At 40.3% G+C, this 19,508-nt stretch overlaps 1 protein-coding gene across 2 annotated transcripts in view; it reads left to right on the top strand.

Moving 5' to 3' along the window:
• DNAJC2 (DnaJ heat shock protein family (Hsp40) member C2) overlaps positions 1-19,508 on the top strand; it is a 29,909-nt gene that overhangs the window by 4,021 nt on the left and 6,380 nt on the right. For both annotated transcript variants that reach the window (XM_082691902.1, XM_082691903.1), the window contains exons 3-10: positions 3,996-4,071; positions 11,342-11,440; positions 12,465-12,606; positions 13,773-13,853; positions 15,206-15,271; positions 15,735-15,826; positions 15,918-16,039; positions 16,571-16,720. In XM_082691902.1, the coding sequence (XP_082548028.1) occupies positions 3,996-4,071; positions 11,342-11,440; positions 12,465-12,606; positions 13,773-13,853; positions 15,206-15,271; positions 15,735-15,826; positions 15,918-16,039; positions 16,571-16,720 (828 nt within the window). The remainder of the gene's footprint in view (positions 1-3,995; positions 4,072-11,341; positions 11,441-12,464; positions 12,607-13,772; positions 13,854-15,205; positions 15,272-15,734; positions 15,827-15,917; positions 16,040-16,570; positions 16,721-19,508) is intronic.

Below are 19,508 nucleotides of genomic sequence, written 5' to 3'. Positions count from 1 at the left end.
GAAAGTGACTTGACATGTCTGTTTCATGCAGTGAGATTGCTAACAGCTCAAAGGAGTATGGTGAGGATCAATGCAGTGATGCATGTAAAGCACTTAACCTTGTGCTTGACACGTGCTAAATACTAAACAGGCAGTGGATATGAGTTTTGTCTCCTAGCTCAGGAGGGTTAAATGAGAGAAAGTGTATGTCTAAAGCACTTAGGAAAGTAAATAAGCCTTCAGAATGTTAGCTGATTCACATACTGTCATTATCCATTTTAAAAGAAAAGGACTGAACCAAGTTGAGCACTTGAAAATTCAAGGAGTAGGCAGAAGGAGAAGCAGCAAAAGATACTAAGGAGGGTGAAAGAGGTAGAAAGAAAACAACAAAAGAGACATTTGGTAATTCAGTTAAGGTTTTTTTGGTTTTTAAAGATTTATTTATTTATTTCACAGAGAGAGAGATCACAAGTAGGCAGAGAGGTGGGCAGAGAGAGTGGGAGAAGCAGGTTCCCTGCAGAGCAGAGAGCCCAATGCAGGGCTCAATCCCAGGACCCTGGGATCATGACCTGAGCCAAAAGCAGAGGCTTTAACCCACTGAGCCACCCAGGTGCCCCTGTTTTTTTTTTTTTTTTAAGATTTTATTTATCCATTTACAGAGATCACAACTGGCAGAGGCAGGCGGTGGGGTGGGGAGTGGGAAGCAGGCTCCCTGCTGAGCAGAGAGCCCAATGCAGGGGCCGATCCCAGGACCCTGGGATCATCACCCCAGCCAAAGGCAGAGGGTTTAACCCTCTAAGCCACCCAGGTGCCCGTCAACTAAGGTTTATTAAACATCAGGCACTAGACTCTTCCAAAAACTAAGAAAGGAGGAAGTCTCAGGAAGGACGAAATAGTCACCCATTGGAGAGGTCAGTCACATAACATGAGTAATAATAAAAGCCACTGGGCTTGGCATACGGAGGGTAGGTGACCACAAAGAAAGCGGTCTGGTGAGTCATTGGGAAGACCAGGAGTTACAGCTGGGTTGATTAGGAGGTGATGAATTGTAGACCACAGTGCAAAATACTCTTTCAGAGTGGGCTATTGAGAAAATACTAACTTGAGAGAAAGGCGGGGTCAGGAGAAGATTCTGAATTGGGGACCATTGAGGTCTACAAGAGAGAAAAGGAAGAAAGATGGAGGTCTTTAGTATAGAAAAGGATAGGTAACGTCAGAACAATGTAGCAGGGAGGGGCGCCTGGATGGTTCAGTGGGTTAAGCCTCTGCCTTTGGCTCAGGTCATGATCTCAGGGTCCTAGGATTGAGCCCCACATCAGGATCTCCGCTCAGCAGGGAGCCTGCTTCCCCCTCTCTGCCTACTTGTGGTCTCTGTCTGTCAAATAAATAAAATCTTTATTTAAAAAAAAAAAAAGAAGAAGGTAGCAGGGTTCATACATTGGTTCAGTTAATTGTTTCTTTCAACAAACAGGGATCAAGCATCTGCTTTGTACCAGATGCTGTTCTGGAGCCTGCCAAACAAGACAGTATCACTGCTCCCACATAGCTTCTATTCCAGTGAGGAGACAGACGATAAGTGAACAGTCAAGGACATGGTCACCAGGTGCTGGGCAAAGAAGTAGAACAGGGTGCTATGATAGAGTGTCCTCATGACTGCTGTAGGTTGAGTGGGTGGGAAATGCCGTGGAGTTGACATTTAAGATAAAACCTGAATGACACACAAAGATCAGGGAGAATGGCATTCCAGGCAGAGATCTTGTGTGGGGGCAGAAAGAATTGTGTCAGGAACTGAAGGCGAATGGGTAGAACATAGTGGATAAGGGAGTGGTGAGGGGGTTAAGGAGCAGTAGTCACTGGAAAGCCATTGGAGAGTTGGAAGCATTAACATATTGTAAGTGCTTTAGGAGAAACAAGAAGGAACAGAGTAGGCAGAGAAGGTTGTTTTAAATAAAGTGATAGCATTTATCCTGAGACTGCAGGATTAGAAGATGGCAGCCAAGTGAAGAGTGAGGGAATGTGCCAGGTGGGGAGAACAGCATTTGAGGAGAAAGGGCTTGGTGTCTGCAGTGAACTGCAACATCAATCTTGTATTTGGAAATGAGTGACCGAGGTGGAGAGGGACAGGCCAGGAATAGTGAGCGAGAGTCTGTACATCCGGGGCTCAGAGGGAGGTCTGTACTCGAGCAAAGTGGGCACTGATAAGCATATACGGGTACTAACTGTAGTCTAGCCCTGGCATTGGCTCATATCACTCAGGACCAAATTATAGAGAGAGACAAGAGAAACCCCAGAAGGGAGCCTTGCAGGTCCTAGAGAAGCCAGTAGAAGTGGCTGAAAAAAGGTACTGGAAGGTGGGAGGAAAAGAGTGAATGCACAAAAACACTAAAGGAAGGTAGTATTTCAAGGAAGGGGTTAGCTGTGCTGCCGCTGAGAGCTGAAGTCACGTGAGGGCAGGTGAGTGATCTTGGACTTGGCACCTGGAAATTCATACTGAAGAGAGCAGCCTCATTGCCCCTGGGTGGGTGTGGATGGAGCAGAACCAAAGTGGAGTGATTTGAAAATGAATGCTAAAGGAGGTAAACGTGTGGACAGCCTTTTGAAGAAGTTTACAATTGACAAAGAGCAGAGAAATGGAGATAGAGCAGTAACTGGAAAGGGGATCTTGGAAGTATTTTTAGGATGAGAGCTAAAGGGGGCACCTGGGTGGCTCCGTCAGTTCAGCACCTGCCTTCAGGTCAGGTTGTGATCTCAGGGTCCTGGGATCAAGCCTTAGGTCAGGGTCCTTGATCAGTGGGGAGCCTGCTTCTCCTCCTTCGTCTGCCCCTCCCCTCTGCTTGTGTGCACGTGTGTGCACACTCTTCTCAGATAAATCAATGGAATCTTTAAAAAAAAAAACAAGAGGATGAGAGCTAACAGCATCTTTTCATACGGATGAAGATAATCCAGTAGAAATTTAGGAGATAACCGAAAGATGTTACTATTTTGAGGAGACTTAGAGAAGACAGGGCTCAGAAGCAAGAGGAAGGATGGAGTAGTTTTCTCTTATTAGGACAGGCTCTTCCAGCTGTGAATGGAGGGAAAGGGAAAAGATGTGTGGATGCCAGTAGGGTGGTAGGAATTCGAGTAGGATAATTTTATATTGCTCAGTTACGCAGGAGGCAGGGCTGTTGATAAGAAGGTGGAGAAGGATCTGTGAGATTGAGGAGACACTAGAGAAATAGTGACCCTTAAGGAGTGGAAAGGGAAACGAACTGGAACAAGTCTGATTGCCAGGCATAATAAAGAAGCCCATCCATATGAACTTTGCTTTCCTGAATTTAAAGGGAAACCAGTCAGCCCTGCTTGACTTTTTCTTTCCATGTTACATACTCTCAACTCCCTTGCCCCCCACTCACTCCTCCAATATTAGATACACCCATTGAGTTCTGTAGGGAGATTTCAGTTGCTACTTCAACTTGTAAATTCACAAAGATGTTAACCAAAGCAAAGACAAAAGCAGGTATTTCCTCTCCAGAGAAGCCTCATCACTTGGTTTTGCAAAGTTTCCATCCAAATTACCTTTCTGCTTAACATGACTCCTAGGCCTGTCATTGCCCTGGCCCAACCCTGTGGGGCTGTGATAATACTTCCCTCTGTTCTGAAATCTTCCTAGCTATACCCTGCTTTAAGGATGACCATAAGATATTAGTAGGTGTTAAGAGAAAAATGGGCTCAGTAGTCAAGGAAGTTTGGAAAATGCTGGGTTTTGCAGGTGTGTTTGCATGGTGGTTGTTTGTTTGTTTGTTTTTAATTTCAGGATTTCTCAGAGCCTTTATTAGGCTTATGTATATATATAAATTATCACGAAGGCTGTATCACAGTCCACCACATTTCCCAGATTTACTACAGAATCCATTTTATATGCAATGTCTCACTGGACTCCCATAATAATGGGAAGCACTATTATAGGGTACTAGCGTAAGGAACAAGATATATTGCTCCATTTCATACTTGACTCCCTTTTGTGTCTTTATCAGAACCAAGATCATTATGCAGTACTTGGACTTGGCCATGTAAGATACAAAGCTACCCAGAGACAGATCAAAGCAGCTCGTAAGTACTTAGTTCTTTTGAGATAATCCAATATCTGGAATATCTGTCATAAATCTATATTCAATAGCATTTAATACATGGTCATAATATTGCATAACTACAGTATCCTTTACCTTCAGAAACAGAAAAAAAGCAATCATTCTCATGCATGGGAATGAGAAATGAGAAGGTGGGTGGGTGGGTGGGTGTGTTTGTGACCAATAAAGAACATTCTCCCATTGGCAAGTTTTTAAGAAATAATGTTTCATGTTTCTTTAGAAGTATGGCCAGCTGTATTTAGTGGAAGCTGCCTTGTTACTTAGGTTTTTTAATGTTATTTTGTGGTTCAGGTTACATTTTTATTGATGCCACCTGGGTCTTCTGCCCAAGAGAGAATTATCTGATGTTTTACTGCTTTCTTCATTAAAAAGATTAAAAATTTTGGGGAAAGTGTTGGGAACCTTGTCTTCACATGGTTTATAAAACAGCATCCCCTTAGAGCTCTACATCTCGTTTGCTTCACCTGGTTAGTAAAGTTTGATGAAAGAGGTGAAGGTGATTAGTTTTCTGTGTTTTATCTTAGGAGAATGTTCTGCCCTCCACTCTAGAGAATGGATATTGAGGTCAGAGGAGGTAAGATTGTGACCATATGGAAAAGGAGTTAGTGAGTCAAGGCCAGTCAGGAGGAGAAAGTATTGTGCTTGGAGGAAGATGGCTAAATGAAACCCATCTCGTGTTGAAAAATACTAGTTGAGACTAAGTATAGTAGATAAACTCAAAATTTTCTCTACTAATGCTTATATTTAGGAAAATCAGAGGAGAGATTTTTAATAAGATGAAGGAATTTATGAGATTATTTTAGATCTGTTTGGTTTCTTAAAAAGCTGGCATGGTTTTCGACGAAGCATATGTTAATGCATGTGAATAGTCCTTGCAGTATACATAAATGCCAGGGAAATTGATTTGCCATGGAGAAATATTTGCAAAGTCTTGCTATGTGAAACAGCAGCATATGAATACCAAGTGAGTCTTGATACATGGAAGTATGAAAACAGTTGATGTTTTAAGGTGAAGGAATTGTTTTTTTCTCTAAAATAAAAAATGTACCATGAGCTGTAAAAGAAACATTCATTTATTTCTAAGTCCATTCATTTTATTGGCATAATAGAAGTTAATTTTTTAATACTCTATAGCCAGAAGTTCTGCAATCCCAATGCACCAGATTATTAACATTAAGTGGAATTATAATTCACTCTCTCCCCCTATGTTGATATTCTCAGTATTTATTCAAAAGGAAACTGATGTTCTCTCTTTTTTTTAAGGTTTTATTTATTTGACAGACATCAATAGTAGGCAGAAAGGCAGGCAGGGGGGCAGGGAGCAAGCTCCCCGCTGAGGGGCTTGGTTCCAGGACCCCAAGATCATTACCCGAGCCGAAGGCAGAGGCTTAACCCACTGAGCCACTCAGGCGCCCCGAAACTGATGTTCGCTTACCTCTGTCATTATAAAAAGGGCAGCTGCTTGCTTTACTGCTTTCTGAAATTTAGTTCAAAAGTAAAAATGCAAAGTTAGTGTTTATAAATCTGTAATAATTAGCACAGAGAGGCCTCATAAAAATAAGTCTTACTGCATTTGAGATCCTTCAAACGCTTACATCGTGTTACACACATACGAAAGAGTTTTCTGTTGTTTAATGCATTTTGAATTGCTATAATGAAAATTAGGAAGTCATTGAAGGGTGAATAAAATAAGTGGTCTTTTTTTTCCCTTCTCTGCATTATCTGAAAAGAATAAATCACTAGAAAAGTTGAATGATGGGTTAAGAGCAAGTAAAGTGGAATTTCAGTTGCTTACATAATTTTGTTTTGAAGTAAAATAGTCACACTGGCAAATAATGCATGTAGGTTTGTTACTCTTTGCACAGAAATAAAGTCTTTGGTGATTTGAATTTCCTAAATTTAATAATTTTAGTTCAAAATATTTCTGACATTTTAAAGTGAAGCTGTTCCTTGTACTTCTTAAAAATTAAAAATCCTGTTTAGATCATTTTATGATAATAGCAATATGAATGTACAGTAAAAGCCTTTTTGCTAATGTACTCTCAGATCATTCCAGAAACTGTCCTCAGTGGGAGGAGAGGCAGATACCTTTGAAATTCCAGTAAACAGCTGTTGTTCACAAATTACCCTTGTCTCTTTTTCAGACTGTGTTCTTTGGCGTCCTTTATTTTTAATATTGAGAAATATCTTTTGCTCCCTCCACAAGAGACAATTTAAGACCGTCTCAGGACTCTCTAATATACAAGGATGAGTAAAGATTAGGCAGAAAACTCAGTGAAAAAAAAAACCAGTGCAGCATGAGGAGACTATCCAGCAAAAAATGGAGATATCACCTCTTTTAGACTTACAAGGTTCAAAAGAAAATTTAAGCATCTCCTCATGCTTTTGGTGAAATATGAAGATCCTGTTTTGGGGCTATCGTGTAGGCATTGCAGAAAGAGACTAGGGAGAAAGAAGTAGAACTGTTTGTGGAAACTGAAAACATGAGAGCTGAACTTAGAATTCCAAAGGTTGACATAACGCTTAGAAAAACAGTAAAGCAGAGGACAACCTTGAGGAATGTTCCCAAGATTCAGAAAGAAAGTATAAAGAGGTGCCAGATTTCTAAAGAAGTCAGAATAAATGTCATAAGCCATAATTGCAAATAAAGAAGGAAACTGACCAATTTATAAGAAGATATTTCTTGGGATTGAGAATGTTTGCGGGCATGTGACTTAAATTTTACTGCCCAGCGCACTTCTTTGAAATTGATAGGAGAGCAGTGTGAGTTCAGCTGTACTGCACGGAATCTATTTTGCCAGCAGGTGTCGGGCGCACTGCAAACCTTTTGGCTTTACCCCTCTGCTCTGGCCGTGGAAGTAGCCTCTGTTCCCTTTTTCGAATTCCCCATGGTACTGGGATCATCACACCTCCAAACTGTTGGGTATGATTTGATTACAGTTCCTAGGTACATAACTTACTAGCGCTATAGTCTGACTCTTTCAGAGATTCTGTGAGCTGCCTGATAATGTTTATTCCTTTTTTGCTTAAAACAGCTAGAAGACAGAAATGCTTCTTCTGGAATGTTAGTGAGGAAACGTGATATACTAGACTGTTAAAAAAAAAAAATTGGAGTTCAAAAAACAACCCGTTTTTGAAGCCCTGCAGTATATGTAGAAATTACTAACTTTATTATGCCTATAAAAAGATTTGTACATAAACGTTTATAGCAGCCATATTCACAATATCCAAAAACTGGAAACCACCCAGTGTTCACCAGCAAGATCATGATAAGCAAACTGCTGTATATTCATACAGTAAATTAGTGCTTGGTGGTTAAAAAGAGAACAGATTACTAAGAGGTCCGGAAATGGTGATGAATCTCAAAACATTAGGTTGAGCAGAAAAGTTACAAAGACAAACTGTATAATTCCATTTACATGAAGTTCAAGAGCATGTGGGTGAAGGAAGTCAGGTGGTAGGGCCTGGGAGTTGATTGGAAATAGTAAAGGGGCTTCGGTGATGGAAATGGTCTGTATTTTCTTTGGTGGCAGTTAGAGGGTTGTATACAGTTGTCAAAGTTCAGTGTAAATTTTTAATTCAATAAAAGATATGATTAAACAAATCAAAAAAAGAGTCACTTGAGAAATCAGATATACTCTTTGGGGCCTAGAAAGATACAAAAATTGTATTAAGAGATTCTTTATGTAAAAGTAAAATCATTGCCTATCAAAACTTAAGGGACAGCAATTAGAGCTGCACCATAAGTAAGTTCATTGCCTTAAACTAATGTTACTTTTTAAAAAGAGGGAAAAATAAAATGGGCGTCCAATTCAAATATTTAAAAGAATAGCACTAAGGAACGTGGAAGGAAAAATTAGAAAACAGCACTTCCCCAAAGTGGATTTATAAAAAGAAAAAACAAATAGCAAAATACAAAAAGAAACCATTACAGAAGATATATATATTTTTTTAAGGTTTTTTTTTTTGTTGTTTTTTTTTTTTAAATTTTGAGAGAGAGAGAACAAGCGAGCAGGGGGAGGGGTAGAGACAGAAGCAGGCTCCCCACCCAGCAGGGAGCCCAACATGGGGCTCAGTCCCAGGACCCTGAGATCATGAACTGAGCCGAAGGCAGCCACCTCACCAAGTGAATAAAATCTTTAAAAAAAATAAAGTCGATTTTGTCTGATATAGTATTGCTACCCTAATCTCTTTTTTTTCCCCACTTCCGTTTGAATGGAATATTTTTTTCAGTCTCTTCACTTTCAGTCTCTTATGTGTCTTTACAGCTGAAGTAAGTCTCTCATAGGCAACATATTAGATGGGTCTTGTTGTTTTTAAAGATTTATTTGAGAGAGAGAGAGAAAGTACAGAGGGAGAGGGAGAAGCAGACTCCCCCCACTAAGCAGAGAGCCTGATGTGTGCCTGATTCCAGGACACTGGGATCATGACTTGAGCCACAGGCAGATGCTTAACCGAATGAGCCAGCCAGGTGCCCCAGTGGATCTTGTTTTATCCATTCATTCACCCTGTGTCTTTTGAAGCTTTTAGACCACTTACATATTAAGCAGTTATTAATGGGCATGTACCTATTGTCATGTTGCCAGTTGCTTCCTGAGTTTGGTTTTATTTTGGTTTTTTTGGTTTGTTTTGGGGGGTTTTCTTGGGAGGGGGTGTATTTTGGAGCTCTTCTATTTATCCTCATGCTGTCTTCCCTCGTGGTGTGATGACTTCCTTTAAAGTTAGGCTTTGATTCCTTTATTTTTTATTTGTTTTTATCTGTTAAAGGTTTTTGGTTTGCGGTTACCATGAGGTTTGCATAACATCCCGTGTGTATAATAGCAGTCTATATTAAGTTGATCGTCGCTTAAATTCAAACACATTTTCAAAGCTCGACTTTTTTACTCCCCCATTGTTTTATGTATATGGTGTCCTATTTTGACATCATTTTATTTTGTGTATCTGTTGGCTGATTTTTGTAGGAAACCTTTTTTTTCCCACTTTTGTCTTTTTACCGTGATATGATAGCTTTATAGGTGATTCATCTTCACTGTATGTTTGCTTTTACCAATGGAGTTTTCCTTTCACCATCTTCTAGTTATAGCCTGTTGTTTTCACTTAGTTCCCTTTCACATTTCTTACTTCTTGTAGGGCTAGTTTAATGCTGATAGACTCCTTCAACTTTTGTTTGTCTTGCAAACTCCTTTATCTCTCCCTTTATTCTGAATGACAGCCTTGCTCAGTGCAGTGTTCTCGGTTGTATGGTTTTTCCCAGCACTCTGAATATGTCACGCTGCTTTCTTCTGACCTGCAAAACTTCTGCTGAAAAAAATCATCCTTCTCAGGGTCCCCTTGTATGTGACTGTTTCCTTTTCTCTTGCTGGTTTTAAGATTCTGTTTAATTTTTGCCATTTTAATTATTATGCACTAAGGTAGATCTTCTGGGTTTCATTCTCCCTTTGCCGGGCTCCCTTTGTAGTCTGTATCCATTTCTTTACAGGTTGGGATAGTTTCGGCCATTATTTCTGTCCTATCTCTGTCCTTCCATAATGCCTATAATTCAGACGTTCTCTTATACTTGATGTTGTTGCAGAGTTCCCTTAACATATCATTTTTTATTTTCTTAATGTTTTTTAAAGATTTAATTTGTCAGAATGAGAGAGAGCATGTGTGAGTGCACAGGCAGGCTCCCTGCTGAGCAAGGAGCCAGATTCAGGACTCGATCCCAGGACCCCGAGATCATGACCTGAGCTGAAGGCAAAGGCTTAACCAACTGAGCCACCCAGACATCCCACCGAGCCTTATTCTTTACATTCTTTTCTTTCTGCTCTTTGGCTTGGTTGCTTTCCATTATCCTGTCTTCATCACTGATCCATTCTTCTGATCCTCTGATCTGGCCTTGAGTCCTTGTAGTTTGTTTTTCATATTTTCTGTCTTTGTTAAGGTACTTACTGAATCATCCACTGTTCCCTCCAGTGCCAGTGAACATCTTTATGACCATTACTTTGAGCCTTTAATCAGGTTGAATGCGTATTTCCATTTTGTTAGTAGCTCTTTTTTCTTGGGTTTTGTTTTGATCTTCCATTTGGATCATGTTCCTGTCTCCTTAGTTTTCGTGACTCTCTGTGTGCCTGTGTATTAGGTCAGTCAGCACCCTCTCTTGTTTTTGAAAATAGTGGGTTTCTATAAAAGGTGTCCTGTGGTGCCTAATGGTGCATCCCCGCCCCCCAAGTCACCAGGCCCAGGTCCTCCAGGAATATTTTGTGTGGGGGCTTCATACCCTCCTGGAGTAGACTGGTCCGGGACTACTGTAGGATCCAAGGTAGGCCCGGCTTGCCCCCAGCACCGCTGCTTTGCTGGTCAGGCTACAAGTGCTGCAGGTGTGCTGGTGGTTGGGCTGCCTCCCTACCCCCGCCCCCCGACCCTCCCACCCCCACCCCGTCCATAGGTGGTTTGGAGAGGCCCTGCTTATGACTGAGGCTCCCTACCAGATGTGCAGGGATGGGAGCCACTTGGGATGGGCACCTTCGGGTGCCAGGGTTCTATAGCTAGGTAGATGGAGGGTGTCACAGCTGGCTTCCACCAGCATCGGGGGAGTAAGGAGGGCAAGGAAAATTGCACCTGCCCGCACTTTTCTTTGTAGAGAGAGTTCCTGCAGATCTCTGCTCCTATAATTAGGGGCACATGCCCTATAATTAGTCAGGAAATCTGTCACATGTAACCACGTGCTTTTTAGATTGCTCCCTTTGTGCTGGGTCTCAGAATGAGGGATCCAGTGCACTGGCCCTTTAAAAGCAGAGTGTCAGTATAGCCTTCCAACTCCTAGAGTGAAGCCCCACTGATTTTCAAAGCTAGATGTTGTGGGCACTCCTCTCCCCTGTGTGAAATTCCAGGGCAAGGGTGCCCAGTAGGGGCTTGATCCCCACTCTTCACGGAGGACCCCTGTAGCTGTGATACTCTTACTTCAACCCCACTGGGTTGCCACACTGGGGATTTGATTCCAGACTACATCTCTTCCCCCTTCCCTGTCAATATGTCTTTTTCATCTTTAGCTGTGGAAGAGCTGTTCTGTTGGTCTTCAGGTCCTTATCAAACAAAGTGAGTTGCACTGCACATAGTTGCAGTCTTGATGGGTTCGTAGGAGGAGATGAGCTTAGGATCCTCCTACGCCGCCATCTTCCCAAGCTCCTCATCTTTATTTTTAGTTTTGATGCATAAAGTGACAAATTGTCTAAATCTGGCTTGTTTTGTAGATAAAGCAATGGTTTTAAAACATCATCCAGACAAACGGAAAGCAGCTGGTGAACCAATAAAAGAAGGAGATAATGACTACTTCACTTGCATAACTAAAGGTAAGAAAATATTTTATTTAGAGTCAGGGATTTCTAATAGTGATGATTATTTAGTAAGTGCTGGGATTGGATTTCTGGTGTATATTCTGTAGCTAATTTAACTATACCATGACAGTCACAACACTCTCAGTTGTTTCTGGTTGTTGCTGATAATCTGCCCCTGAGCCTCAGTACAGCTCTGTGAGGTTCTGCCAGCCTCTGCCCTCCCATCAGGAATGCAAAAGGTTGGGCCCCACCCCTTAGCCGCTGACACAGTCTGCAGTTTAATGAGCTCATCCTAGAGGTTAATTCATCTTAAGTATTATTTCTAACAAGGATACTAATTTCTCCATTTCAGTTATTTTGTAGGACTAAATTGTTCCTCAGATGTTTTCACTAATTTAAATCCAAAAATTGATTATATCCTGCTAAAGACCCCAAGACAGTTTATTGTTCTTTACATGGCCGTGTCATCATTAAGCAAATTAACATAGGTTGTTGCCATTTCTAAATGTGCCCGTCAATGTGATTTTACTCCCAACACGGGGCTTAAATGTGCAGCCCTGAGGTCAAGACCTGAGCTAAGGTCAAGAGTCAGACAGTTAACCGAGTGAGCCACCCTGGTGCCCCTGATTGTACATGCTAAATTTTTAAAATTGTGTACACACCTTTCAAACTTACTCTTTTGGGCCCAGTCTTACACAGTGCTTAAGATGTTAAAGATTCTTTGATTCTTTACAACCATGGAATCTTAACGGTTAATTTTCTTTTTTTTTTCCTTAGAGTCCTGCATTCTTAAGGGTTGAGGATCTAACTGTTGTTTTGTTATGTAACTTCCAGAAGAGATTCTGAAGTTGTGAAGTGAGATTATATCCAGTAGAGTTGGAGGTGTTATTACCCAGATTCAGTCTCTTCCAGCCCACAAGCACACCAGATTTTTAAATATGAAAAATAATAACCTTTTTTTAAAGGAAGGAGGTTTTTTCCCCCCCCACAGGAAAAAATTCAGAGTCATGGTAATGTGACCTTATCATTTTTTCCTCAGCTTATGAAATGTTATCTGATCCAGTGAAAAGACGGGCATTCAACAGTGTAGATCCTACTTTTGATAACTCAGTTCCTTCTAAAAGTGAAGCAAAAGACAATTTCTTCGAAGTGTTTTCCCCAGTGTTTGAAAGGAATTCTAGGTGAGTTAAGGGATCCCTTTGTGATCATAATGTTCTGTTGGCTTCCTGCATGTGCTTCCTGGCGTCTGCATCTTTCCTCTGATAGGAGTTTTTGCTCTCTTTCTCCTCCTCTCCAGACTTGAGCCCCTCTGGTGAACGAACTGCTCTTCATTTATTTTGCTCTTTGAACAGAAGTTCTGCCTTTCCCATGGCGAGATTCCTTTATACCTCATAGGATGTTTTTCTTTCAGATTTCCTTTGTGGGAAAGAACAATACCTGACTTTATGTCCTGTCATAGTGTAATTTAGGATGATATAACTTTAATGTGAGTGTATATGTAATTTATTTCCTAAGTCAGCTTTTAAATGGTGTATATCAATATTGTACATTTTTTTGGTTCCATCTGCACTGGAAGGTTTCCCTAGAGCACAGCTTGGCTGCACACTGGCGTCAGCTGGAGAGCTTGAAGACCTCCTGATGGCTGTCTTCCACCCGGGGAGATGGAGATTTAACTGTGATTTCGATTTAATGAGTTTGGAATGTCTGTCGGATATTTAAATACTCCCAGGTGATTCTACTGTGCAGTCAGGTTTGAGACCCACTTTATTGGTTTAGTGTAGCTTACCTGCCCACTCTCCTGGTTCTTGTTTTGTGATAGTGTTGAAGGTGGTAATAACAAGAGTGAGGTGTATTTTTGTTGTGGAATGGTTTCATAGAGTAGAAAACATGGGTCAGCCTCAGGATCCTTCCAGAGATGGCGTTGAGGTGCTGAACTGAGAAGTCTGACTCTGAGGGGGTTGGTCATGGTGCTGATGAGGTGGGAATCCTCTCCCTGTATCGAAATTTGTTAAAAACCTGGGCCTGGTTGTTTCCATACTGCCAGCTTAGAGTCAGGAGTAAGTGTGCCTGGGAGAGGGGGCTCACGCCAGTATGGCAGCTGCTAATTTTATGGAGCTGAAGACAACCTGATGTGGAGAACACGGTTTCGTTGTTTTCTCCCCAACCCTGTCTACCCGCACCCTCTCTCATTGTGCCTGAATGGGTCCGAGTCCACTGCTGACCTTCTAGCCCCACCTCTTATTCATAGGGAAGGGAATTAGTAAAAATTGTTTCTTTAGTAAGTTAGCTTCTCTGTTGACCTTTTATACACAATTTTGAATTGAATTTTCCTCTTCTCATGTTTCAGGTGGTCAAATAAAAAAAATGTCCCTAAACTTGGTGATATGAATTCATCATTTGAAGATGTAGATGCATTTTATTCTTTCTGGTAAGTGAATACACTTTCTATGATGCTGTCATTTTTTTTTTTTTTAAGATTTTATTTATTTATTTGACAGAAAGAGTGAACACAGGCAGACAGAGTGACAGGCAGAGGCAGAGGGAGAAGCAGGCTCCCTGCTGAGCAAGGAGCCCGATGTGGGACTCGATCCTAGGAGGCTGGGATCATGACCTGAGCCGAAGGCAGCTGCTTAACCAACTGAGCCACCCAGGCGTCCCGATGCTGTCATTTTTTTTTTTTTTTTTAAGATTTTATTTATTTGACAGAGAGAGATTACAAGTAGGCAGAGAGGCAGGCAGAGAGAGAGGAGGAAGCAGGCTCCCTGCTGAGCAGAGAGCCCGATGCGGGACTCGATCCCAGGACCCTGAGATCATGACCTGAGCAGAAGGCAGCAGCTTAACCCACTGAGCCACCCAGGCGCCCCCGATGCTGTCATTTTTTAAAAGGATAATTAATCAAGAAATACTTCTTCCTTCATAAATTAATTGAAGGATAGGAGAGTCACAGAACCTTTCCTGAACAAAAGCACTCTAATCAGAAGTAATCATAAAGGTTTTCACATAATGCTGTATTATCTCCTATATGATAGACCTTCATGGTTTTTTAATTTGTTTTATAATAATCAGCGGTCCAGATGTCAAGCATACTTTAGTGGTAAAAAATGAAAATTAAGGGGCCATTTGATTTCAATAAAAATAAATACATTTTCATTTGTCTTGCCAATAAAAATACTTGAATACATGAGGAAGGCAGTATTTGTTTCTGTAACTAATTCACTAATGTTTAGTAAACAGTATGCATATTTACTAAAGTTCATAATTGATAAACATAATTTATGTTTACTAAGTTCATAATTGTGCTATATTTTCTCATTAAGTATTTGGTAAATGAAAACATGAGATTGATATGAAACAAAAATGACCAAATTTAGCTCTACCAGTTGTAGTTGCCGTTTTCCTTCAGACGATACAAATCAGAGATGCAGTAACCACTTTGAGGCTTACCTAAACACTTCACAGACTAGGACAGGTGAAGGTAGGGAGACCTTTAACAAGTCCCAGGCAAGAAAGGTGACTGGAGGTGGCAGGGGGGGTGTGATTTTAATTTAGGGGTGATGAATGTACCTTTAGATTTCATGCCAAATCCAGTGTCCTTTAAGAAAGAGGAAAAAGATGACTTGAGCTTAGTGTTCGTCCCACCAGTGGAGGGTGGGGCTCTACTAAGATAAACTCATCCACTTGCGGTTAATGTTCCTTAGAAGTACGTGCATCTGACTTAATTTTAAAAGGAAGATTTTTTTTTCATTTGTTTTGGCTTAATTTTGTTTTTATCTGTGCTAGGTATAATTTTGATTCTTGGAGAGAATTTTCTTATTTAGATGAAGAAGAAAAAGAAAAAGCGGAATGGTATGTATGTAAGTCACTAATAAAGGAAGATAGTTGTTTGGTTCCTTGCGATGTTATATAAATATACTACATATATTTTATTAAATGTGTGTATCCTTTGAGCTTTTTAGTAGTATTTTGAGATCCCATCTCAGACGTTAAACTAGATGAGGCCAAATCAATATTTATGATATGCTTAAGAAATTGCCAAGAAATACAGTTGTCCCAAAAGCTCAATTTAGCAAGTTATTTTTCTTCTGTTTATTTAACTGGTTTTAGTTTTCCCTGTGTATGTAGGGAAATACTTTTGACATGAATATTCCCCCAAAATTAATACTAAGTTGAATCACCCTTTAATGTTAATAGTGACATGGCATTTTAACCTTCTCAGACATTATTTATATATAAACTTATAAAATAATTACATTTGTTAGTGATGCCATCTCTAATCAATAATTTATTTGCAATATTTTCTATTTTATAGTCGTGATGAGAGGAGATGGATTGAAAAACAGAACAGAGCAACAAGGGCACAAAGAAAAAAAGAAGAAATGAACAGAATAAGAACATTAGTTGGTAAGCATAACTGGTATTTTTTAAAAGTTTCTTTAAATATTGGAAGTTGAAAAAGTTAAAATTTTTTTTTTTTTTTTTTTTTTTTTGGTAGACAACGCATACAGCTGTGATCCCAGAATAAAAAAATTTAAGGAAGAAGAAAAGGCCAAGAAAGAAGCAGAAAAGAAAGCAAAAGCAGAAGCAAAACGGAAAGAGCAAGAAGCTAAAGAAAAAGTAAGATGATGAAGCTGGATTTTAAGTATTCATAAAATCTTTAATCCTCATATATATTTAAAAAGCCATAATGCTGAGGGGCACTTGGGGGGCTTAGTTGGTTAAACATCCAGCTCGTGATCTCAGGCTTATGAGTTCAAGCCCTCTTGGACTCTACATTGGGCATGAAGCCTACTTAAAAAATAAACAAACCACTGTAACCTTAGAGAATTAGGTGCTACATGAATAAACCTTGATAAATTGGTACCATTGATACTTATAGGCATATTCCTTGAAGCAAATTTTTATTAAGCAAAAACATGCCCTATATATTCCTTTAATATTGTCTTTATTTCTAATGTGCCTATTTTACATTTCTAAAAATGTAGAACCGTGCCAGCTGCTTTTCTCAATTCAGCCTCAGTCTTCAATAAGTTGACACGTCATCTTTTTTCCTAATTTATTTAAACGTTGAATTTTTTTGAGTAAGATTATAGACATTTAGAAATCCTAGTTTTCTTATTAAAATGATCTTATTTTCCATTATTAAAGCAAAGACAAGCTGAATTAGAAGCTGCTCGGTTAGCTAAAGAGAAGGAAGAGGAGGAAGTTAGACAACAAGCATTACTGGCAAAGAAGGAAAAAGATATCCAGAAAAAAGCCATTAAGAAGGAAAGGCAAAAACTTCGAAACTCATGCAAGGTACGTCAGACTGATTGAACCAATACTAGGTAACAAATCCAATTGCTGATTAAACTTAAGAATGTTTCCTATATTATACTATGCAAATATAATTAAACTGTTATATACATTTTATCTCATTTAAACATATTAAATGCTTTTAAATTCACTTTTTAAAAATTTCACATGTGCATATTTCAGTGTGCAACTGTGGTAATTGGGGGTTTTTTTTTTTGACATAAACATCGTACTATTTTCATACCTAAAAAAAAAACCTGCTCGATATTCTAATAATCTCTTTGATTATCACCAGAATGTCTTTGTATGGTTGGTTTATTGAAATTAGGATCTAAATAGGATTATCCAAAGCCTTCAGTTGTGTGTCTCCCAGTTGTATCTGTAACAGACCCCCCCCCACACACACACACCATCTCTTCCCCTTCTCTCATTGCCATTCATTTCTTGAAAAACCAGATCATTTGTTCTGATAATGTCCCATAGTTTGGTTCTGGCTGGTTGCTTCCTTAATGCTGTAAAATCAATATTTTTCTTAGAAGTTATTTTCGAAGTTGAACTTGGGTTCTTCTTAAGGATCTGAAAGGTTTCATTTTTATCAAAATGGGTATCATTTGGGGGAGTACTCATAATTTGCATTCAGATAGTGTTCACTGAAAAATATTGACCAGAAAAATCCCAGAAGTATTCAAATGTAGTTTTGTTCCAGAGCTGTTAACATTTACAGTTGGCAGAGTCTGGGACCAGTATTGTTCCTTACCAAATAGCACTGAATGAATAAATGAACTGCCACGCTGTAGGGAGAGATGGCCATGCAGTGTTGTATACTGTACTGTTGAGTTAAATCCAGCGAGTATGTAAATGCTTACTCTGTGTGGAAACATTCTCTTCCATGTCACTGTCCAGAGGCCCTATCAGACATTGGAGATATATTTTAATATATGCCATCCTGAACCTTCAGTTAATGTAATTGAAGTTAACCCACCCCATCAGCAAGCTTTGAAAGAGACTGAACCAAAATACAAGCACGGGTAATCACTTCAGGCTTTTGGTCAGCAAAAAGAAATAAAATAGAAAAAATGAAGTATTTTCCTCAGATTTCACCCAGAAAATTGTTTTGAGAAGGATGCATTGTATCATAGTAGTGAGGAGTTCAGGCTGAGAGCAAGCCGCCTGGGTCTGAAGTCATTCTGTATTAGGCACTTAATGTCTGTGGACCCCCAGGAGGTTACTTCAACCACTTTGTCCCTCGGTTTCCTCACCTACACAGTAGCTGAAATAGGACCTATTAATCGAATTGTGAAGTTTAAATGAGAGCATTCACATGTGCTGCTCTTGGTATGCAGTGAGGAATCTGCACGAACTTCAATAGTTAAAATTGAATTGTTCTCGGGGCGCCTGGGTGGTTCAGTGGGTTAAAGCCTCTGCCTTTGGCTCAGGTCATGATCCCAGGGTCCTGGGATTGAGCCCCGCATCAGGCTCTGCTCAGCAGGGAGCCTGCTTCCCCCTCTCTCTCTCTGCCTGCCTCTCTGCCTACCTGTGATCTCTGTCTGTCAAATAAATAAATAAAATCTTGAAAAAGAAATTGAATCATTCTCTTAGAGTTGATGCGTAAATGAGGTAAACGTTCTGGCATTAGGTAACTGTTTTATTGCTGCTTTCCAGGATGAGTTCACTTACTCATTTATCAGCTATCTGCTGAGCTCTTACTATGATTGATGTAGATATAATGATATGGTCCTTGCCTTCCAGAAATCTGGCTAACGGTAGAAAATTAAAAGTGAACACTTTGAGACAAGTACTAGGAAGAAAGTACAAAAAGGTAGTCAAGGAAGGCTTTCTGGATCTGGTAGGATTTGGCCAGTTGAAGAAGCGTATGCATGAAATCAGAGACGAGAGAGGTCAGGGAGCACAGAAGGGCGCAGAGGTCCAGGGAAATGCGGTGTAATGAGCCAGAGGCAGCTGAAGAGGTGAGGAGCCGCGTCCCCAAGGATCGTGTAGGTCTTGCTAGTTTCCGTTTGCTGCTGAGCTGGCTAGTTTCGGTCAGGTTGCTGAGAGATGAGCAGAGGCAGAGACAGTTGGGGGTCTTTTGCCAAGATCCGCCTTTATCTGAGAAAGGGTGGGAATAGGAAAGGTGGAGGAAGTAAACCAGTATTGGGGAGGTAGCATAGGCTGCTGCCTGTGAGGCACTGTTTTGTATGTTGGAGGTGGGCAATTTACATGTGTCCTGCTTTCCTGCATGGAGCACTGGGGGCATAATGGTATAATTCAATGAAATGGAGAACAAAGAAGGAAAAGGCTGAAAGGAAGTGATGAGTTCCGTTTACTGCCATTTCCACCTGCTCCAGCCGACTTAAGTGTAGGGCATGTTGAGCTCATTGAGATGCTCAGCTGGAATTACTGAGTGGGTGGTTAGCGGCACAAGTCTGGAGTTCAAGAGTGGGATCACTAAAGTCTTCTCTTTCTCAGTGCCACCAGGAACCATGTGAGTAGCTTATCCAGGAGAGAGGGGTTTAGGAGGGGGGAGGATGGAAACACCCTAGTTCAGGTACTGATAGAGGAAGAGGAGCCTGGAAAGGGGTGACCCAGACAGGTAAGAAAAAAGTCAGTAGTGCTTTTGGACACTAGGGAAGATCAACAGTAAAAGCAGCATTGGGACCTTAGTGAGAGCCAGACTGCATGAATTAATGAAGCATTAAGGTCATTAATTAATGTCTCCATTAAGGAATGGGAGACATTGAGCACAATCTTTAGTTAATCACAATTTTTCTAATACTTCTTGTTCCTTAACACA

The sequence above is a fragment of the Mustela nivalis genome (assembly GCF_964662115.1).
Source record: "Mustela nivalis genome assembly, chromosome: 12".
In the NCBI taxonomy this organism is placed as follows: domain Eukaryota; kingdom Metazoa; phylum Chordata; class Mammalia; order Carnivora; family Mustelidae; genus Mustela; species Mustela nivalis.
The sequence above is the reverse complement of the archived record's forward strand: the minus strand, read 5'-3'. Positions and strand labels throughout refer to the sequence as shown.